Source organism: Cibotium barometz, chromosome 9, assembly GCF_041138505.1.
Source record: "Cibotium barometz isolate CiBa-2024 chromosome 9, ASM4113850v1, whole genome shotgun sequence".
Taxonomy (NCBI): Eukaryota; Viridiplantae; Streptophyta; class Polypodiopsida; order Cyatheales; family Cibotiaceae; genus Cibotium; species Cibotium barometz.
In genome coordinates this window covers 59,967,143-59,991,472 of record NC_141054.1, presented here as the reverse complement: position 1 = coordinate 59,991,472, position 24,330 = coordinate 59,967,143, and the positions used below count along the sequence as shown (strand labels likewise).

Here is a 24,330-nt window from a genome sequence, read left to right as displayed (position 1 = left end):
GCCTCCATTTCAAATGGATTTAACTACTAGCAACAAGCATTTGAATTCTTCAATAACAAAGTCTCAACATTGACACAAAATCCAATGTCATTCCGTCCCCATCGACATCCACTTCACCACCACAAGGTTCTTCATCTTCAAGCTCCACATCTACATTTACCTCCATACCATACCAACTACCAGTAAAGTATCAGAGCAAAGATAACCACATCCTTAAGTGGGTCCCTTAAGCCTCTTTGCCATTTTTCAATCGCCAACCCACTATCAAAAAACCTAGAAGGATCCGTCTCGCAAAAAAAAAAAAATCAATGCAAACCACAGGTTACCTCCTCTTGATGGATTCCAACTCATCTTCTTGAAGCTCAAGGCTACTACAAGGGTAATACATGGATTTGGGTGCTGAAGAGGACTAAGATGTTTATAGCCTTATCATTCACAGATGCATCTATTGACCAATCAACAATCTCTACTAACCCTAATGTCAGAGAAGATAAGGAAAAACAAATTGATATACCTTCATTGCCAACATCCCACAAGATTTGGACTCCAAAAGCTGTTCGAAAGATGGCTTGGGCCTTAAGAAAAGAAGACTCTGACAAAGCCTCCAGCTCCCATGAGGCCCCTACAAGTTCTTCAATGCCTACTCAGCCTTCATTTTCAAAAGTACTTCAGGAGAGCCTATTACTTGAGGAAAGGCCTGCTACCCAACAAATTTTCACATCAATATCAACACCTCTCCACGAGCTTGCAAGTCCTATCTGTGCTTATGAAAGCATATTACCACCTTTAATCCTCGATTACTCAATAACATCAACAACCAATTGCACCCCAAACCAAGACCCCCAAGTGGATAAAAGTTGGAGAGGATGGATACAGAAAGCTTACATAAGCCTCTATGAAGTCCAAGGATGACCTACAGGAAAGGGGCTTTTTCATAAAGTGTAAATCTTTACCCCCCACGTGGATAAAAGCTGGAGAGGATGGCTACATAAAGCTTACATAAACCTCTGAAGTCCAAGGATGACCTGCAGGAAGGTGGCGTTTCCATAAAGCGTAAATCTTTACCCCCCACATTTTGCTTTGGGATAAATTTCATGTCCATGGATGGCTTTAGAAAGACTCCCAAGTGGATAAAAGCTAGAGAGGATGGCTCCAGAAAGCTTACATAAGCTTCTGTGAAGTCTAGGGATGACCTGTAGGAAGGGGGCATTTCCATAGAGCATAAATCTTTACCCCCCACGTTTTGCTTTGGGACAAATTTCATGTCTATATCAAGAGGGATCCTGTTGGAAAAAGCTAACCCATGGCAATATACCTTGCACCAACATGTACAACAATATAGCACCTATACATATACTAAAAATCCAACTAACCATAAAATTTTTCTAAAAAAGGATGATGAGAAAGAGCACATGTCAAAATAAGAGAATGAAGTACAGCTCTGCTATGACTACTACAGGCCATGAGCATGGACTTTTTGTGGATTGATACACGTGATCCTATCCTAGACTCGGATTGCCTGGAATGGTACTATCAAGGGAAACTAAGTATTGCTCTTTTCCAAACCCACTAGGGGAGCAATGTTGTGGAGGAGCCACCTTTGTGGACATGTTCTACCTACAATTTCATCCCCTTGCACCATGTTTTAACTATGAGAGTTGCATGTTGTACGCACAATGTAATACTTATGCTGGCATTATAGCACTTATTTTAAGCGCTATGGGACATGACTCTTGTAGTTCATGGTGGGAGAGACACCACAATGACATGATGACGTGAGTTTACTTTACCTAGTGGGAGGACCCTATCAAGTAAGAAATCCACAGGAAGAGCTTGTAGAGGATGGGACGAGGACAAGAGCTTATGCACTTACGTTATTATTTGAAATAATGTTACTGGCTCCTTGTCCTTTTAGAGCATGTAGGGTGATTTCCTAGGCAGCTTAGCTCGAGGTAGCTACTTAGCTCACTTACCTAGAGTACCCATGCCATATCACAATGAGGAAGCACGCAGACCCTTACTTCGTATACCAGAGGAGACATATATATTAGAAACAAACCATGATGATAATGAGCTTAGTGACATTGAGTATGGCCCATTGTATGAGTTACGATTATCTAATAACAATCTTGTGGCGTTAATTTTTAAAGAATTTTTAAGGTTTACAGGATGCACAAGGGAAGTTCACAACATTACAAGTACAATTTGCAACACTGACTTCCCAACCATACAACAAACCAGGTGTATTCTAAACCTATCTCAACTAATTCTATTGTTTTGAATTTCAATCTTTTTTATAATTCTCAATTTAATGTTTTTTCAAGTGCTTGCTTTTGCATTGTTCTATGATTGGTCTATCACTTTTCTAGTTATTACTTGGATAACCATTTAGGATTTGGTCCTAGTTATTACTTGGATAACCATTTAGGATTTGGTCCTAGTTCAACCCTTTCTGAGATTGATTTTAAAGTACACCAAGTATCCACCTTACTTAGTGTGCCCTCTTTAGTTAGAATAGAGCCTTCTAGGTGAATTGTGAAAATGTGACTAGTTTAAACAAAATACAAAAATTAAAAAAAAACCCAAGAAGGTAACCATGACCATGTGCGATCTAGGTAGGACTTTTGGCTCTTAGTGATGCAGCCTTGGGATTGAAGCCTTGATCTCCATGGGATGGCAATTTGTGGTTAAAAACCTACCAATAAAGGACTTAAAAAAAACCATCACTGTAGAGGTACATATCGGTTCTTAGATACTATTGTATGAGGTCTCTAGACCATTTCTTGGGCCTTTGTTGCTGCAGGTAGTGCCCTACCTTTACATTTTTATCTTCTTATTAAATTTTAAAAAAATCACAAGGAATGCATTTAATAATCACTTATCAATTTCATTTATGAGGCTAGATAATAGTTAGAGATGGTTTCACCAAAGTGATTTTGTGTAGAGACTAGGGTCATAACCCAAGGCATTCTCTTTGTTCCATCTTAGTATAGATCAAATTTGGACCAACCTTGATATTACCCTTGTCTTAACTAGAAAAATTGACCTCGGCACAACAATATTTTCTCACTACTTGATTAGATGTTTGCATTGAGATTCAATTGTAATTATTTTCTACAAGAACACCTTACTGGTACCATGTGGCCTTATAGACCTTACAGGACTTCTGACATTTCCAATGCCACCATGCATTCAACATACGGCCTCAATGCATCTTCATCAACATATTCCGAGGACGGAATCTGCATCAGGAAGGGGGGGTATGTTAGACTTTGCCACCAAAGACCTTTATAGCGTCGATGTTGGGCACCGTATTATTATCACTTATTTTGGGCCACAAGCGTCAGAATGGCTGGAATTCATGGGAAAACCATGTATTGTATATTTTACATGTTTTCTCACCGCTTGTTTGTGAAAGGCACACCACAAGATCCTAGGTTGAGAGTGCTAGCTTCAGAATAGGTGTTTACACTAGATAGAGTGGCCAACTGATCTTGAGAACGAGAATTAACTTTGGTCACCCAAGAGTGTGAGCCCTAGTGGTTACCTACAAAACCTAAATTGTAACTCTCACCACATGTGTGCTAACATGTGTGGTGAATGAGGACATGTTAGCACACCACAAGATCCTAGGTTGAGATTGCTAGCTTTAGAATAGGTGTTTACACTAGCTAGAGTGGCCAACTGATGCTGAGAACGAGAATTTTAACTTTGGCCGCCCAAGAGTGTGAGCCCTAGAGGTAACCTATACAAAACCTAAATTGTAACTCTCACCACTCATTCCCTTATGCATAATCAATAGAGTGCTCTGCTCTACTCTCTTGCTCTTTATATGCTCATTGTGTATGTGTGAGAGAGAAATTGAGTGAGAGGAGAGTTGAGGTGTTTTTGGAGTGCAGAGGGCAACGGGCAGAGTGGAGCTCTTGGGTGCTCCTGCGAGACGGTGCCACCTACAAGGATCCCAAGCACAAGTATTTACAAGATGAGTGACACACCTTGCCCCTGTATTTGTGAGCTAGAGCATGGAACGTTGACTTCTCATTGAGCTATTTTATGCTCCCAAGTGTGGATGGACAAAGCCCCACAACAAGTGGTTATTTCCTACATCTTTTTCATGGTGCAAGGGCCTGCACAGGGTTTAAGGGTTTTATGTCTTGAGCTAATTCATTTGTACCATATTTCATTGAGTTAAAGATGATGTACCAATCAAACAAGGTTGGTGCATAATGTGTGTTTGTGATTTAGTTGGTTCAGTTGCATAAACCTTAGGACAAAGTGTGGTTTCATGGCCTTGTTTACAATGATTGCAATATAAAAGCATTGGTTTTATGCCCCCAAGTGGTGGAAGAGGTTTCAAATTTTGTTGATGTTTAGCTCATTTTCCTTCCCACGTTTCTCTCTCCTTAAAAGCGGTGTAAAGCTACTAAGTGGTAAGCTTCGAAACCAATTTGTTTACAACCCTTTATTTGGTTAAGGGATTCTCCACATCTAGATCCTCATCCAACATGGTTTCATCCAAAGATCTCAGGATTTGATACAAGGATAAAATTGTGCAAGCCATTTTTCTTTAGCCCCATCATAAAACATCTTTTCGATTGAGAATTGAAATTTTCCCACATTTCACACCATGAATCTAGAGTTTTATCCGAAGGATAAAATCTCATACGGTTTCAACATTTTTTCACTCAATTGAGTAAATTTCACGCGATGCACACCACCAATGACCTTGCCTCGAGAACGTGCCTCTTTTAGGGTTCTAAAATTAACCTTTATCTTTGTCCTTAGAGTTTGAAACCATTGTCTTGCTCTACCTTCTAAGCACAAATTTAAGGCTTGGATCTTAGTGGGAGAGTCTGGATTTCCAAAAGCTTCACAAATTGTGTCAAACCTTTTTGAAGATACTTAAAAGGATCTCCACTCGCATATCAAACTTATTCATAAGCTTGGAAATTTTCACTAAAGTATATTTAGGTGGCTTATAAGGGTTCAGTGTGTGTAACAAACCTTGTGCTACCCCCTTCTCAGATCTCGCATGCAAAGAGTTTGTTTACTAAAGGATAAAGGGGGTTGAGAAGTGATTGGGTTGGAAGTAGTGTTATGCAAGGGACTTGGGACTAGTGGCAGTGGCATATTACAGGTTTGGTAAAACCTAGTGGAGCACTTATGTGTTTGTCCAATATGCCAGTATGAATTCCCTAAAGAGTGTGATGTGTCATGGGCCTGAATGTGTAGCACAGGTCTCAATGTTTTGATAAAAGACTAATAAAGAGAGAGCACACACACACGAGAGAAAACCCTAATCCATTAGTGTAACCCCAACTATAGAGGGATGCCATCACCACTCTCACACAATGCATAATAAAAGAGAACAACACACCACACACTAAATGTGTTGTGTTCACACACCAAGTAACCCTATCTAATGACCACACACTATGGCTAGCTGGACGTGAAATCTAAGACTTTATCATGCTCATAAATAAGACCATAATGTGATGTGGTCTTTACATAACACATGTGATGCATTTCCCAACCATTTGTCGCAGCCATGGCAATAATTGACCTCACAATTTCCATCTTTGCCCCTAGACTAAACGTCTCATCATAATCTAAGCCTTGGGTGTGTGCATAACCCTTAGCAACCATCCGTGCTTTATGATGCTCAATCAAACCATCTGACTTGCATTTCACCTTATAAACCCATTTACAACCAATGACATTCTTACCTTGTGGAAGGCAACCAAATCCCAAGTATCATTAATGAACCAATGCGTCCATCTCCTCATCCATTACCTTTTCCCATACATGCTTTCCAATAGCTTTTGCATAACATGTAGGTTCCACATGCTTAACCAAAGAAGTCATATATGCATAGTGCATAGCATAACCACGGTATGTCAACCTGTCACCACTGGATACCTGACTCTCTGTGATCTCCTCAAAACTTGTGGATCACTCTGGACACCTGTCACTCTAGCATGTGGAGGCACATATCTCTCTTTCTTCGTACCTTGTGTGCGTAAGACTGGTATGCTAAGTTCCTCATCGAAACTCTCTGAACTAGATGACTCATATCCTGTAATGCCAATACCTTGAACTTTCTTGTTTCCTTTGTCCATAGCACTACTGCTAGTGCTTGCACCATCATGCCTCAAATGCCCTCACCATGGACGTACACTACTACCACTTGACTCTTCTGTCCCAGCAGACATAGAAGTAGAACTTGCTTGTGGCAAGTCCACATGCACATCATCATCAGTGGAATCACTGGCATCCTCATCTTTTGCTTTGTACCAACTAGCAAGCTCATCAAACACCACATCTCGTGAAATAAGCACTTGCCTAGTATGTGGATTGTAACATTTATATGCTTTGCGATCCTGTGTATACCCAACAAAGATACACTTTTCTACCTTTGGATCAAGCTTTTTCCTCTGCTCATCTGGCACATGCACATAAGCAATGCTACCAAACACTTTTAGATGCCCAATGTCTGGCCTATATCTTATAAGATGCATCTCTGGCGCACGTACTCTCATGTATGGCAGCTGTAGGTGTCTTGTTAAGCAAATACACACTGTGGCACATGCTTCTGCTGTGTAATAAAAGTTTGGCATGCTCTTCTCATTTAGCATTGCCCTAGCCACATCACCAATGACCCTGTTTTTTCTCTCAACAACACCATTTTGCTGAGGTGTGTACTTGCATGAAAGCTACCTTCTAATGCCATTCTTCCTCAAGAAGTCCTTAAATGCATGTGAGGTGTATTCACCACCTCCATCTGTCCTCAAGCATTTGATCCAACAACCATATTTCTTTTCTGCAAATGCTTTGAAATCCATGAACTTTGCTAACATTTCACTCTTCTCTTTGAGAAAGTAGATCCAAGTCATCCTGTTATGATCATCAATGAAGGTTACATAGTACCCGCTGCCACTAATGGATGGGCTTTGTGCAAGCTCCCATACATCACTATATGAACAATCTCAAGTGGCCTGCTACTCATGTTGCCTTCTCTAGGGAATGGCAACCTTGCTTGCTTTCCAAACTGGCAAGCATCACATACATGCATACTCCCATCATATTTGAATCTGGGCAGTGCACTAACTATGCCTCTTGACTGCATATTATTCAACTTCTGTATGTTCACATGCCCAATACGTTTGTGCCACATCTCAATATCTTGTACCACATTACGGCTTTTAGAAACATAGCCGACTTCAACTCTGGAATACCTGCATCCACCAATTTGAATAACGTGCCTTCCTTCTTGCCCTTGGCAATAACTCTACAGCCATTCTTAAAGTCTTCAATGAAGCATCCATGCTCATTGAAGCGTACCTGTAATCCTTGCTCAACCATTTGACCAACCGAAGACAAACTCTTTGTAATGGAAGGCACATACAAAACATCTCACATAGACTTCACCTTGCCATTATGCATCACAAAAGGCACACTCCCAACATGAGTGATAGCATGCTGAGTGTCATCACCTGTCTCCACATATCCTTTTTCATCCATTGGTTTCATATGCTCAAACCATTCACCATGGCAAGTCATGTGATTTGATGCTCCTGAATCCATATACCATGTATCACCACTATCTCCATGTGTCATCATGGAACCCACTACATGCTTCATTGCAAATAAATGATTTGCACTTCCATCATGACTGCTAGATGCAAAATTACCGCCATGTGCTGCCACCATGTGCTCTACCCCCTCTCAAATCATGCGGTTTGTGATAACAATCACGTGCCATGTGACCAAACTTTCCACAATTGTGACAATCCACATGCTACATAGATGATTGCTGGCTGCCCAAGGACCTCTTCCACGAGCATTACCACAACCTCTTTGAGGGGTATAACCAACCACGACCACCTCTAGCACCAAATGATGGTGGCTGAAAATTATGTTGATACTGTGGGTGACCTATCCTGCCATCTACGTCCACCTGCACGTCCTCTTGAACCTGAATCTGCCCCTACCTCTAGCACCACGATAAGTGCTTGATCCCTTGCATTTTCATTTGTGCTAGATGAGGCACCTGTTCCAAGTTTCATCTCTTCCACAATAGGTAATGAAATCAGCTCATCCAAGTTTGGGGAGTCTCCACCTTTAACCCTGATAGAGGTTTAAAATTCCTTGTACTTTTTACCCAAGCCATTCAATGTAATGGCTACCAAGTCATCATCATCCATAGGAGCACCAATAGATGCTAGTTCATCATAACACAATCTTTGTTCTCTTGCACATAATCATTTACACTTCTATTGTTGCGAGTTACACCATGAATCTTCTGCTTCAATCGCATCTTCTTTGGTGTTGTAGTCATATCATACAACTTTACCAAAGTATCCCATGCATCCTTGGGAATTTGTGTGTCCTGTATATGGCATAACATGGTGTTTGTAACACATATGGAGAAGTAATGCAACACGTTGAAGGCCCTCTCAGTCCAATTTCGATGTGTTGTAAGCTGGGCAGGTGTTACATTCATTTGGGGAACCCTTGGCTCTGCCTCATCGCCTGTCACCAAGTTCCATAGGCCTTTGCCTTTGAGAAAATTTATCATACGATACTTCCAAATTAGGAAGTTGTGTATGTCAAGCTTCTCACCAACAATTTTATCAAGATTGTCACTCATTTTGTTTACCACAATGGTCGCTGAGGATTTCCAATAATCAACTCAGACATGCACATACGCACATAAACCTCGACACCAATGCTATCCACACAACCCATAATTTTTTATGGCCATAACTTCTTGGACTCAAAAACACTGTTTGCAAATGCTGAAAACAACCTGGTGCCACTCACAAACTTTGAGAAATGCATCCAAAACAGTCCTCCACTTTTCAGAAACCTTTAATTTGCTCGTATTATCCATACAAGATCATCCACATAACATTTGAGCTCAACTATGTACAAACAGTCCACTTTGCCTTGTTGTGACTGGTTTTTCCAAGCCTTCCAATCTTCCAAAACACTAGGAAATGATCAAATCAAGTGTGGACGATATGCATTGACATCCATACATCCTTTATGTAGCATATAAACATCATCCAAGCTCACAAAATGCCAAGTACATGCCAAAAATAGCTCTCTATTTTGGTCGGGAACTTGTAAACTGTTAATTATTGACACTAATCTGCTTCCAATTCACTTGATATGTATCGGAATTTTAGCCCTGGGCATTCATTGGCTTTGTATCAATGTCCTCTAACTAGGTATACGAGGAATTAGTCCAATTTTGAAAGAGGAGATAGTAATTGCTAATTTAGTGAAGCTCTATTTAATAATCTCAGTTAATAGCTCTGATAAACCTATATTAATATAGCTTATTTTGCACCATTGCACCCAAATTGGTACTTGTAGGTTCTATCAAAAGATACATACATATGTAGGGTCCAATTACTAAGCTCATTATGCACGATATACATCCATTTGGGTTTGCTTCAATTTTTCTTCTCCATAGTAGATTTTTGCGCTGATTTTTGGCCTCTTTGTTGATGATTTAATTACTCCACAATAGCATGGTTGAGTGTGGTAAGTATATGGGATGAGATATGGTACCTTGTGCTATACTCTAATCACACCAATGTGCATAGGTTGACCCTCCAATGGCTCCAAATTCTTGCATACATCCTCTGTTCTTGTGTAGCTCAAAAACCATAATTTGACCTCTTTAATATCACATAGATTTGCTCCAAATCGAACAAGGGATTGCATATGCATTGCTATTCCATTCACCAATGCTAGATACATGTGCCCTTCAGCTAATACATGCATTTGCCTCTTCTAATCAAGCTCTCAAGCTTTCCTTTAAAGCTTGGAAAAAACCAAAATTTTCACTTGCTTTGGGCAACTCAAATCTGCTTTGCTTGTGTCAAATCACTTGCAATCCACTCAAGCGTGTTTAGCTTTCCTTACTCGTGGTCCTTGTCCTAGCTTTTAGATCTGTTGTGAGTAGGGGTGTGCTCCCAAGCTTCTCTTTGCTCCAAGCTCTAATGGATAGCTCCAAAACATAATTTTTCCCTTTTCTTTACTCACTCACAAAACCCTAATAGAGAGCACCATGCTGTGATACCATGATAAAAGACTAATAAAAAGAGAGAGCACACACATAAGAGAGCAAACCCTAATCCATTTGTGTAACCCTAACCATAGAGGGAAGCCATCTCCCCTCTCACACAATGCATAATAGAAGAGAACTACAGACCACACACTAAATGTGTTGTGTTCACACACGTTAATGTGCTGTGTTCACACACCAAGTAACCCTATCTAATGTCCACAAACTATGGCCAGCTGGACATGGCCATTTATTGCCACACATGCTACTATCTACCATGCCACACATGCTACTATCTACCATGCCAGCACATATCGTGCCTGGATCTAGCTACCATCGAGCTTGTAATCTCAACATGTTTGCCTAAGGTTGGTGGCTTTATGTCTAAATCAGATATCTACATGTGTACGAGTAAGCGTTAACCTCCTAGACTAGCCATTCTTTCCTCTTTTGACCTTGTTCTTGCAAGTCTTTTGGCTTAGACTGGCCATTATTTCCTCTTTTGACCTTGTTCTTGCAAGTCTTTTGGCTAAGGAGCTCCCTTTTCTCTCAGGTTTCTATCCACTCCCTTCTGCTATTTTAGGCTCCATCTACCTACTTTTGACCTTTTTCTTGCACCGTGATCGATAACGTGGTAGAGGTGTGATAGGTGACGTGGTTGGCATGATCGGGTGACATGGTGGACCATGATCACTGGTGTGATCGATGATGTGATTGTCATGATTGATGACATGGCAATCGTGATCAATGATGTGGTAGCTATGATCGGTGATGTGGCAATCGTGATCAGTTATGTGGTGATCCTGATCGATGATGTGGCATCCATGATGATCACAGGCATGATTGGTGATGTGGTACCGTGACCGATGATATGATAATCGTGATCGGTGATGCAACGACCGTGATCATGGGCACGATCAATGATGTGGTGAGACCGTGATTAGTGATGTGGTAATCGTGATCACAGGTGTGTTTGATGATGTGGCATCATGATTGGTTATGTGATGGACATGATCAATGATTTGGCAATCGTGATCATCACTGATGTGGCATCATGATTGGCGATGTAGCAATCGTAATCGATGATTTCGCGATCGTGATCATCACGAGTGTGATCGATGATGTGGCATCATGATTGGAGGTGTAGCAATCGTAATGGATGATGTGGTGATCATGATCACTGGAGTGATCGATGATGTGGTAGCATGATTGGTGATGTGGACCATGATTGGTGACATGACACAATCATGATCACGGGCATGATAGATGACGTGGTGTCGATGATGTGGTGGCCGTGATCACGGGCATGATTGGTGACGTGATGATGTTTGTGATCGGTGACATGACGATCATGATCATGGGTGTGATCGGTGATGTGGTGGACGTGATCATGGGCGTGATTGTTGGTAATGTGATGATGGTCGTAATCGGTGACATGGTGATCATGTTCACAAGCGTGATTGATGATGTGGCAATCACATGCCGTGATTCTATACAATCATGTCAATCAAGATAAGGTGGAGCAAAAAGAAAGCAAAAATCACACCATTTTCACATCTCCATCAAATCCCACTCTCGTTCATGGCACTCCACTATTCAAGACAGTGAGCAATGGGTAAACCATAGATTAGAGAAAAACAAATGATAAAGCAAAGGGAACTCCCGGTTCCCTCTTTGCTATCTCTAAGCTTTAATATTTTTGGTGCTGTTTTCTGACCCTTGAGGTCTCCAAGCTTAATACTACCATGGGTAGCTTACCATTTGCCTTCTCTCACGAGCAATGTCACACTGCCGCGTTGTACTATGGACACTACTCCCTGCCCTCACATCAAATCACTCACACAAAATCACTATCATGTATTAGAGAGAAGATTCAAGAGAGGTTTAGCAAGAGGGAAAGCTCAATTGCACACAATGGGAGAGTGTTCTTACATTATGAGAGAAATTGCCTTATATGCATGGCCATAAGCATTCACACACACTTAAACTATGGCCTATTTCATGTACATTTATTTATCTCATAATACATTGATGCATTACAACATCCTAGCTCACACTCACATGCTCTTAGAGTAGAAACACCATTTATTATTCATCGGGCGCCCGTCCAAGTTTGATATTTAGACACCATTTCTTGATGGCTTGTTTTGTACATGAGTTTGGTGTGTCCATACTCTCAACATTTGATGTAGATTACTCATGCTTTGGCATATAATTGGGTGTGGGAAACCTTGTTAACCCTGAAATGGGTTAACAATAAATAAAGTTCTCTCGAATGCCAATTGAGGTCTGAAACTGTTTGTATTCCTTGCCAAGACCATTCAAGGTCACTGAAATCATATTATCATTGTTTAATGAGGATCTAATAGATCTAAAAGCCCTTTAACCTTCACCGAGTAATCATTTATACTTAGCTTCCCTTTGGTCACATTATGTAGCTCCTACTTTAGCTCTATCTTTTGAGCTTGATATTTGTGTTGTACATCTTCACCAAGGCATCCTAAGCCTCCTTAAGCATTTGTGCATCTCGTATATGCATAATCATAGAGTCTATCACACTGACTAGTATAACACCTTTCTGGCTCTTTCATGGGATTTTCTTTACCAATCTCTTGCTCTTTCATGCCATGCTTTGTAGAGGAGTGGGATTTTCTTTACCAATATATGGCTTCTTTTTATCAATTGTGAACTCCTAATATTTTGTTTTCAATAAGGAAATCGTTCATCTTGAACTTCCATGCTTGGAAGGTATTCTTGTCTAGCTTCTCGCTTACAATATGAGATAAATTGTGTAACACAATTACCTATATGCAACTTACCAAATGGTGATTTTAAAAAACTTTTACACTTATAGCAAACCGGTAATCTTCAATATAGTGGTACCGTATATAGTGCAACTATGTACGGAATAGTCACACAAACATACATTTACCAATAACCTGTAAATATGAGATTCTCTACACAGATTGTCCTCTCCAACCAAATTTTTGCAACTTTTCTCCAACTAAAAATTGGGCATACATAGTCAAAATTGACACTTCCATAAAGTGCATGTGAAAACATTTGTAGATCCAAAATGGAGCATGAAATGTGCTTGAATAGTGTCAAAATGTACAAAATAGCAGTTAACAATGTTAACCATACATAATAGGATCTTCTTTCACCCAACAAGAGAATGCCTCAATCTAAGATAATGACTTCTTTGTCTACTGTAGCTCTCACAACAACTACCAAAGATGTTGCTCCAAAATCAAAGAGAAAGAGATGAAAATATCCTTACCTAAGTACTGCTTCCTTGCTTGCCTTGTTCTTGCCTCTTGCTTAACTCCTCAACTCTCACATGAACTGAAGCTCTGATACCATAAATGGAACGTAGGGAAGTGGGAGATCTTGAGATCCTTAATCGAACACGCACACACAAAAGAAAGCAAGACACAAATGAGACATGGTTGACTAAATTGTTTAATGTCTTCTTCTTCTCTCAATATATGAGCTGGCACTATAACTATGTCATACTCTAGTAATCCAAAATGTGGTTGTCACACAACCTGTCATCCACTGGTGGCATTCCATAATCGCACCAAATTCCACCACTAGCATAAGTGTAGAAGCTATCACCCATGTAGGTCATCAATGTCTGCAGCATTAGTTGAGCTCGATATCTTAATAGACTTCACATGCCGATACAAGGAAGGGGTTTTAGATCCATGTAGCTTGAACTCCTTTTCATTCAAGGTATATAAATTTTTGTTATCGTATATATAACATGCACTACTACAGGATGATCCATTTTTGACGCTTAGTTTCGAACGGTGGCCGTGTCGTCGAAATGAGCATCGATAAAAACGTCGCAAAGGGATGTCTAAATAGGTGTTGAAATAACTGCCAAAATAAAAGTCAAATTAAGCATCGAAAAGTGCATAAAAGGTGTCAGGCCGCCCAAAAATTAAAAATTTGAATGAGAATTTGCATAAAAAAGTGAACTAGCGGACACGAAATAAGCGTTAAAAACATTTTCGATCTTCGACGTTTGTTTCAATGAAAGTATTGACACATATTTCGACGTCTATATCAAGTTTGGGAAATTTTCAACAAAATCGCAGCACCTCACTTTTAGCATTTTCGAAAATCTGTGAAGGTTCACCTCTCTCCCCAAATTTCTACAGCTTCTCTCCTCTCACCTCCCCCATCCCTTTCTTGCTTCAGATTTTTTTATGTGTGTGTGGTGCTAACATGTTGTGTTTTTGTTTGTTTTGCAGGTTCTATTCTCTCCCTTAATTTCTGCAAGTTTTCTACTCTGACCTCTGACCTTTGACCTCCCCCATCCCTAACCCCTAAACCTAAGCCCTTCCCCCATCCTTTTCTTGCTTCATATTTTTTGTATGTGTGTGGGCTAACATGCTGTGTTTTTTGATTGTTTTGCAGCTTCTAATTGGCCTCATGTTGCACCTTTGAGATTCCAGGTACCCCTTCTCCTTTTCTCTTGTTTTCGATTTATCATTTACCTTGCTTTTGATTATATGTGTAGTGTGGTGTGTGGTGTGTGTGGTTTCCAAAATTAGCTAATATGTTGTGTTTTGTATGTGTTTGTTTTGTAGGTTTTCAGTCATTTTCAGCTCTCTCTTGGTCTCTCCCGCTCAAGCACTCCCTCAGGACTCCAATTAGCAAATAATATCTCCAATAAGTGCCCTAATGTCATTGTCTTTGGTTTTTCTTTTGAAGTATCTTCTTGGTTTTTATGTTTCCCATGTCATGGCATAAGCATGGGCATGTTGTTGGGAAAACCCGTGAGACCCCCGCCCCCTCTGCGATGCCCCCTCTGAGGGCGCTGGCGGCGGAAGCAACGTCAACCTCTTGCACGGGGCAGGGATCCACACTCAGGGCCTCGCCCACCATGGATGTGCGGACAAGAGACTAGCCCAGTGGTTCCTCCAAAACTGAAGCCGAAAAAACTTCCCTCACCCGAAAGGCACGGGCGATTCCACTAGGGAAATCATCTAACGAGAGAATTGATCTAACGAGTCAAAGTCTTAACTATCCAAACTGATCCGACCAAACCCGAAAGTCACATGGTCAGATCAAAGAAGAGACTTGCACTTGGTCCATAGAATCATCGCTTTTTTCCTCCTTTAACGAGGCACATCCGCTGATTCCCTCCCATAGAACAAGGGTCTTCCTAGGACTTAATCTAACTAACGTAACCTAATCGTAACTATTTGTATCGTAGGAATCCCCCATTTCATTCCATAATAGATTAAGAATTGGTTCTGTGCATTTTATTTTTGTTAATAAGTATTCATGCTTCATGCTTCCACAGCAACAAAGAGTGGTTGGTTGTGCGCACAGCAAGTGATGCAGAGGAAAGGTACGCCCTAATGCACGGCACATATGCCCTCCTCGAGAGCAACTTGAGTGAGAGGGCATCAACGTCGTGAACTGGACGGATGTGACTGGACGGATATGGTGAATATTGCAAACCTCTACATTTTCCACCCATCAAATATTTTTTTCCTCACTTCTCATTTATGAGTTATTGCCTTATGAATACTCTTTTGTAGGGACCAATGCGAAACCCTGAGGACAACGACGATGATTAGGTTCTAGTCGGGCCTCTAAATAATTTTTGTCAGCTCTATGTAAAAGTATATTTTGTGTACATATTTTTGTTGGTTCCATAAGCTATGTAACTTCTTCTACTTAATAAATATTTAAGTTTTGTGATCTTTGAGTACAAAACAAGGAAGAACTCTTTAAAACTGGCATATTGGTACATTCAACTGTAGGACTACACCTAGGTATACCATTATTCAAAAATTAAATAAAACCTACATCCGTCGAAATAGACGTCGTTGTAAGTGTCGAAATCCTAGACAAAATAAGTGTGACAGTCGGTGTTGCATCAAAAAAGGTGTCGCGAAACAATAAGCGTAAGAAACAATGTCATAAAGTAAGATCTCTTTTTGACGTTTTTAACAACAAGTATTACGACACATATTTTCACGCGTATTTCAACATAGATATCGACGTTTTTATTGACGTGCAATTCGATGCTTTTGGAGATTTTTTACATGTTCATTTTCATAAAAAAAACATCAAAATTACACCCGCCTGTAATAGTGATGTTATATGCCAACATAATGGTGAGGTATAGGTTCAAACATGATTATGCACTTGTGCAATTAGCTTCTTGTTAATACACATGTTGTAATTTTGATCACCTAAATATCTTATGCAAACACTTTGTAATTATATGCTAAACAAGTCAGTAGAAACCCACACAAGGGATTTGACATGCTCAATTCTAAAAGTTGAAAAACAATGTTCCATGTTACATGTTGTAATTTTCATCACCTAAATATCTTATGCAAACACTTTGTAATTTCTTATATGCTAAACAAGTCAGTAGCAACCCACAAAGGGATTTGACATGCTCAAGTCTAAAAGTTGAAAAACATTCCATGTTGCATGCATGGAATAAGATTTCAACTTTTTAAAAGAAGCGATCCAATTTCTAAATTATTCTAGCAAAAAATCTTCTCATAAAGTGCCTACCCATCCCTACACTAACTAAGGTAAAGCATGTTGTGAGAAATATCATTATAACCTCCTCCAAGTGTGCATAAGGTTTCAATATAAAGTGAATGTGCTGATATTTTAAAATGTTCATGTAATATTGTCTTTATGGAGACATAACTACACAAAAGAGAAGGGAGGATTTCCTAAAGACTTATGTTTTGATAAAGAACATACAATTTCTACATGCTTCCCCCATGTTCTCCATTTTTAACACACCTTAATTTTCCTCAATTAGATTGTGTAGTTTTTAATTGTTCTCTACTTCAAGTGTGGCCATCCTGAAAAGGTACATCATAGAGGGAGAAAGTCTTACCCAAGAAAGTCTTGTAGATATCAAATATCTATATGTTTTTCTAACATTTTTCACTATTTAGAGGCCCCCCATCCTCTTTGTTTGGACGTTATGGATACAGTTATCACACTTTCTACCAATGCACACTTCTATCTACATGTAGAAGTGCTTTTCTTTTTCCTACGTATATTCAGTTGTCTTTTCTTTCAAGTCTCAGTGCACATCTCTATTCTTTATTGTTCTTAGTCATTATGAGATGTTAAGACCATAGCCTTGGACTACAAATCATTACTCCTAGTCTCTCTCTACATGTGGAAGAAGTTTTTTCCTTAGAAATATCTAATTGATATCTTCAAGTCTTGGAGCTAATCTGTGATCACTATTCTATTTAGTCAAAATGAGATGTTAATGCCATAGCCTTGGACCACAAATCGTTATTCCCTAGATTTCGTGCCTTTTATAACCATGCCATACAAGGGGCCATGAAGAAAAGTTTTAAAATGCCTTAACAAGAAAGTGCCTTCCTTAGATGGTTTGATATCCTATCATGTTTGTGATGTGTAAGATTTTGATGAAATACAGGATCATGAAATTTGGGCAACCTTACTTCTACATCAAATGTATGTATCCACATTTGAAGATATAAAATAGGTAAATGATACATGTACCGATCATATTAGTCTTAAATATCATTAATGTAAAAGTAAAGTTACATATGGCACGTTCACTTGTTGGGAATAGAAATGATTAACTTGAAAAGTAACACACATTAATAAAAAAACAACCTTGAATAGCTTAGTGAGCCCCTCAAGTTCTCACTATTAAGTCCCCAAAATATTGTGTGTACTTGTAAAATTAATCATCAATGACTATGACTTATACACTTTTGCATAAAGATATATCATTTGAGCTGAATATAAAATTAATCATCGATAACTATGACTTATACATTTTTGCTTAAAGATGTATCATTTGATCTAAGTACATGCATTATATTTCAAGTTTTTTATTACAATCGTACTATGGGTGGATTAAAAAATACACCAATTGGCAACACTATATCAATCCCATGTTGAGGAAACTATTTTTCCATAAACCTTTCATCAGCAAAGTCGTTCCCACTAAGGGTTAAAGAGGAGATGGTAATATTTGAATAAGCATTTTCTTCATCATCCCAGTTCTGGGTTAAAGGGAACTATGCAATTTCAAAACCAAAATAGTATTTATATTGTGAGTAGACCATATTAGAAAACCATGTAGTGTGCACTAAAATGCTAGTATTGACCATATTAGAAAACCATTTTTTGTGCTCTCAAATGCTAGTATACATAGTATCAAGCGATGCCCCCATGCTCGATCTATGGCCAAGTTTTGAAGTATTTTATTTGGTTGTCAAGCTTAGGATAAGAAAAACGTACAATGAAAAGCATGGATTTGTTCAAATTATTATACTTAATTAGGATATACTATCGTGAATTTCAACGTGCAACAAGACTCAAGTTTTGAAGTGTTTATTATGTTGGATACGACAGAGGCAAGCCTAGATTGCAAAGCAAATAATACTTAACTAAGATACACTCGCAAACTTCAACATGTTGTCACCCATAACGAAGTATTTGGTTATGCTCGAAGTCTAAGTGATCGTACAATGAATTTCAACATGTAGTCACTCATAACTAAGTATTTAGTTATGCTCGAGGTCTAAGTGATTGTACCATGAATGTGAGACTTAGGAATTTGGTTATTTTAGGCTTGACCGAATCTACTTGAGTAACTGGAAGCCTATGCATGAATCTCTCTCTTGTTATTGGTTGCCAACTGGTTAAGCATTGGCTCCACTACATGAGAGACTTAGACTTAAATGACATGCTCACATGGTTGGATGAGAAAAGACTTGAAAACATTTTATTGTATGAAGCTGGAAATATCTTGGGGGGTTAGCACCAACAACTTCCAAGGACTGGTGCCAATTTCCACACACAAGACATGGTTGGCCACAACTGGTGGTTAGATAGAGCACTAATAAGGAATTCCTAGTATGTGTTGAGTTAACAACCACACTGAGAAACAGTGGACGATTTGTCTCTATCTCCTTTGTTGCTCAACCAGTTTTTTTTTGGCAACTAATTGGTTTTTTGTTTTTGTGTTTCGAGTCAGGGTCAGAAACGAGCAAGCTCGTTTTGAGACTCGAATAGAGAAATGCTTTTGTCATTAGCTTTGTTGTCTCCGAGGCAACTAATTGGAGCGTGGCAATGGCCCTGTAAAGTTGTGTTCATATACACACCCTTGGTTGGAGTGGGATTTGGTGAGGACTAAGGGTAGGGCATGTGTAGGCCCCCATCGTCGTGTGGAACACACAGTCGACGGGAATAGGCTTCCACATTCAACGAATTGAGATTATGGGGGGGAATATACCTGGGAAAAAGGGGGAATGTTCGGGGCATATACTTGAAGAGTTCTTTGGAAGAAGATTCGTTGCGCCTAGCGTTTTCGCCGGCCGCCTTGTTTTGTGGTGAGCGCTGTGCTCTTTCTTCCAATGAGTTTGGAAGGGCAGATATAATTATGTGTAGGAGAGTATTACCTTGACATATAGCGGCAAAGAAACCCAGACATTCATCACCACCATGAAGTTTGGGAAACGCCTGTACAGCCAGCTAGAGGAAACCTTGCCTGAATGGAGAGACAAGTACCTCTCCTACAAGCAGCTCAAGAAGCACGTTAAGCTCCTTTCTAGCCCAGAGCCAGCAGGCACTTTCACACAGGCAGTTGAAGGCCTTATTAGAGATGTAGGAGGAGATAATCGTGTAGATAACACAGCTTGGTTTCCTGCTGTTAGTTGCTCTTCATCATCTATATTCATGTCGGCAGCAGATTGCAGCAAGAACCCATCTGTCCATGGGGGTGGGGCGATGTTAGTGGAGAATGGAAAATTGAGTGGCTGTGCTAACAGTGCTGAAATAATCAACCCGTGCCAGCCTCTTTTGTCTGCAGCTGTGGACCTCAGAAGCTTAACAGCTGAAGAGATGGACTTCATTCGCCTTCTGAACGCAGAGTTGGACAAGTTCAACACTTTCTTCATGGAGAAGGAGGAAGAGTATGTCATACGCTTGCAGGTAATGCACGCGGGTTACCTGATCTTTGCATTACACTTGAATGTACTATTGCAGACGACACTCACTCTGTTTAATACTGTTGCATTTGTTGTGATTACATCTGATTATGTATGAGTCTCCTTCTCAACAAGCAGGAGGTGAAGGAAAGGATCGAATCTGTGAAAGACAAGCTTATGAGCTCGGCCAGCGTTTCTTCTTTCCAAGAAGATTCTTTAAACGAAGAGATGGTCAACATAAGGAAAGACATCGTCAACTTCCACGGAGAAATGGTCCTCTTGGAAAACTACAGCTCCTTGAACTACACAGGTGAAATTCCTACATATGCTGCCCTCCCCCTTGATTTTGAAGGTGGATTTCAAGAGCTTATTTCCCTACCAATTATATTAATTGCTCGTCGAATCTTGCTTAGCCATAACCCAACGGTAGCCTTACACATGATTTACTGTGCTGGTGGACGTAGGGCTGGTTAAGATTCTGAAGAAGCATGACAAGAGGACAGGTACCCTCCTTCGCATGCCTTTCATCCAGAATGTTCTGCACCAGCCTTTCTTCACCACAGAGCTGCTATCCAAGCTTGTTTGTGAGTGTGAGGTGAGCTTGCAGTTGCTTTTTCCAACCCCCTCTCTTTCTATCGAAGAGAATCGTATTCCTTCCATGGCTTTCCAGATGTCTGATCAAGATCAAGCAGCCCAACTCCCAAAAGCAGACAATCGTGATGCTACGATAATTGATTCTGCATCCTCTGATGAAAGGAAGCGAGCTCCTATAATTCACGCCGGATTAGAGCAAGTTAATTACTTCCATGGAGAAGACGTACATAAAAGCATAATTGCTGCCCTAAGAACTATCAAGGATATTAGGAGGGGTAGTTCTACATACAGTATGTTTTCTTTACCCCCGTTCAGCGCAGAAGAAGACACAGAGGTAGGTGAGACTATCGTAAGAAACTTGCAGTGCCTACCTGTTGTTTGTCAGAAATAGTATCGACAGGGCACATGCTGTGCCCTGTGCTGCCCTCTTCTACAGGTTACATGCTGTGCAGCACACTAGCCCTTGGGCCATCTTGGTCATGGGGGATGATGGTTGAACTCTCTTGTACTACTTGCTGATACATCATTTTATATGCATGTATATTGTATTAGAATGAGCCCATACACATTCTTACATCATATTAACCAGGCCATGAGCTACAAACGTTTCATTATTGTTGCATTCCCACGCCAATTCCTTAGTCATAGCCACGAATTCCTCTGCTAAGCCACTGTTTTTCCAACTGTGCCAAAATCCAAACTGTTGGAGGAAAGAATAAGTCTCCATTATTAAGAGGATCTGGCTAATCTATACCACGATCTATTCTAAAATAAAACCGTGCCTTCAATGTCCACATGGCGCTCTTCTGTTTTGTGAATCGAATTAAGTAATGGTTATTGGTGGCTAACCTGTATGCATGTAAAAAAACCACACATCGACAGGAATTATTAATGCTTCTTGACAGTGGCATACTACCAACATGGTGACACTAAGGCTAGGACTCTTTGTTTTTTTCTTTCTTGCGAACATTTATCCACCCCCTTTTTTGATCCACCCCTTATTGGAGTGAGTGGGTCGGTGGGTGGGTGAGTGGGTAGGAGGGACGGAGGGAGGGGTGAGTTTTCCTCAGCTTCCATAGGGAAAGCTTCCAGAATACAAATAAAAGCCCTGACACCAACTCTCCCTCATTCTTCCCTCCTCTGTCCTAATCATGCTCATGCAAAATCTTGTTCTTAATTAAGCTTAGGATTATGGATTAACACAGTAAATATTTCATAGTTATAGTGTATATTAATAGGAGTTAGACAAAGGTAGTGAGAGGAATGACACCTCAAGAAGCTTATTCGAGTAAGAATTTCGAAGTTACATATTTCAGGACATTATGACTGATTTTTGCATTCCAGACTCATCCAGAACTAATGGTGGGATTCCAAAACCAAAAAGTGTATCTTCTTGGGGTACAAAAAGGAGTCAAAGGATAGGCAAAGAAGATAATTATCAGTTGTGATGTGGTATTCAAGGAATAGCCTCATCAGGTGGAGGAAAGGGCTCTCTCCACACTATCCTTCAATGAAGAAGTAGCCTAGCCAGCAGACACTACCACCAGTGATAGTACCAAGTCCACAAGAGGTGGATTCATTAGATAATGATGAAGAAGAGAAGTATGCCATAAGGGGCCATATCCTAAATGGTTGAAATAGCTCTTAGATGGGAAAGCTCCACCAATCACAAAAGAGCTAGTAGCCAACTACTCGTCGTAGAATCTAAGAGAATAGAGCTAGAAAAGCAACTATTCTCAGATCTAAGAGAATAGAGGAGAAGAAGAGCTAGTACAGCAGATCGTCCTCGCAGATCAAAGAGAATAGAGTAGAAGAGGGCCTCCACTCTCATTATCAATATAGCCTTGCCGATGGCTGAGATAATGAAAGTATAAGAGCCAGCTAGCTTGGAGGAAGCATTAGAACAAATCCAAACCAGAAGAGGGCCATGGAGTCAAAGTTTAACTCAATTTTGAGAAACCACACCTAGGATCTTGTGGATTGTCGTGTAAAAAGAAAGGTTATTGGCACTAAAGTGAGTTTGGAAGGCCAAGTAAAAGTCTAATGATACAAGGCAAGGCCCATCATAGGCGAAATGTTTTTGCACAAGTCGAAGGGTACAACTTTCAGGAGACATTCACCCCCATAGCCAGATTGACCACTATTTGTATAGTACTTGGCTACTCATAGGAATTGGCCAGTATTGCAAACAGATGTGAAGTTAGCTTTTTTGAATAGCCATCTCAAGGAGGAGGTCTATGTGGCACAACCACTCAGGTTTGAGATACTTGGTTTTGAAAACAAAGTGTCAAGACTTTGAAAGGCATTGTACAAGCTAAAATAGGCCCCTCAACAAGCATTGTACTAGCATGGGTAGATGCTTTCATTATAAGTATTAGTCTTTCTAAATTACCATCAGATATAAATTTATATATTTTTTCTGAATAGGGCAATTACATGATCACTATCCTACATGTGAATGACCTCATTATGATGGGGAACCATGAAGAGAAGATTCGGCATACACAAGGGGTGTTAAGTTTAGAGTTTGATATAACAAACCTTGGGCTTATACATTTATGTTTGGGGATACAGATTTGGCATGATTTAGATAGAATCTTCATTGCTTAACAAAAGTATGCAGGAGAAATTCTAAAGGCATTCGGCATGGCTAAGTGCAAGTTAGTGGTTATACCCATGGAGGTTGGTGCAAAGCTTTCTCTTGAAGATGCTTCTCCACTTATGGATATGAAGAAGTACAAGAATCTGGTGGGGAGTTTGATCTTCCTCTATAGTACACGGCCTGACATCAGTTTTGTAGTTGGTGTCCTTAGTGGTTTCTCAACAATCAGCCCTAAGAGAACCATTGGAAAGTAGGGATGCAGCTATTGAATCAAAGGTACCTCTAGATATGGCATCACTTATGAATTGGGCAATTCCTTGACTGGATTTTATGACTCAGATAGGGCAGGAGATTATTATAGCAAGAAATTATCTTCTGGTTTACTATTTTCTAGTTAGGTCTGGAACTACATCTTGGATTAGCACAAGAAGTAGCCTACAATGGCACTTTCTTCTACAGAGGTTGAGTATAAGAGGTAGCATGCTTTGGTTTACGTGAAGCAGTCTGGTTGAGGAGGATCTTAGGAGACTTTGGTGTTTCTCAAAAAGGGAGCAACAAATGTTATTGTGTGACAAAATCAGAATTGCATGGCTATTGCCAAAGAACTCGGTGTTTCATGCTTGCACAAAGCACATTAAGGTATAGTATCATTACGTACATAAGATAATTATGGATGGAGAGGAGGATCTTGTCTACTACTTGATGATAGAGAATTGTGAAGACATTTTGACAAAGGCTTTGTGTGGAGAGATTTGCTAAAGTGTAATATTCATCGAGACTGAAGAGGTAGTTCACCTTCAGGTGAACATTGAAGGAGGGGTGCTCTATCCTTGTGTTGTTTTTGTAGGTGACGGATGTGATCTATTTTATAAGGACCTCTTCATGAGGAGTAGCTATTGAGGTGAGCACCTGGGCAGCACTTGGTAGTTCCCAGTTTAGATACTGGATGGTGGCCAAGTGTGGCTAGATGGTTAGGAGATGGTTTATGTAGACTTGACCATTAATGAGCATTTAAGCAGTCATAGATTGGCCTGAACCAAAGACAGTGAAAGAAGTCAGAGGATTCTTGGGATTGACTA

The 24,330-nt window shown here is 40.0% G+C and overlaps 1 protein-coding gene across 1 annotated transcript; it reads left to right on the top strand.

Moving 5' to 3' along the window:
* Window positions 1-19,443: 19,443 nt before the first annotated feature.
* On the top strand, window positions 19,444-21,441 carry LOC147635782 (SPX domain-containing protein 1-like). The gene is made up of 3 exons (XM_086803189.1): window positions 19,444-20,059; window positions 20,194-20,365; window positions 20,520-21,441. Exons 1-3 carry the CDS (start codon window positions 19,571-19,573, stop codon window positions 21,038-21,040), a joined length of 1,182 nt encoding a protein of 393 aa, XP_086659315.1. The 5' UTR covers window positions 19,444-19,570; the 3' UTR covers window positions 21,041-21,441.
* Window positions 21,442-24,330: the final 2,889 nt, after the last annotated feature.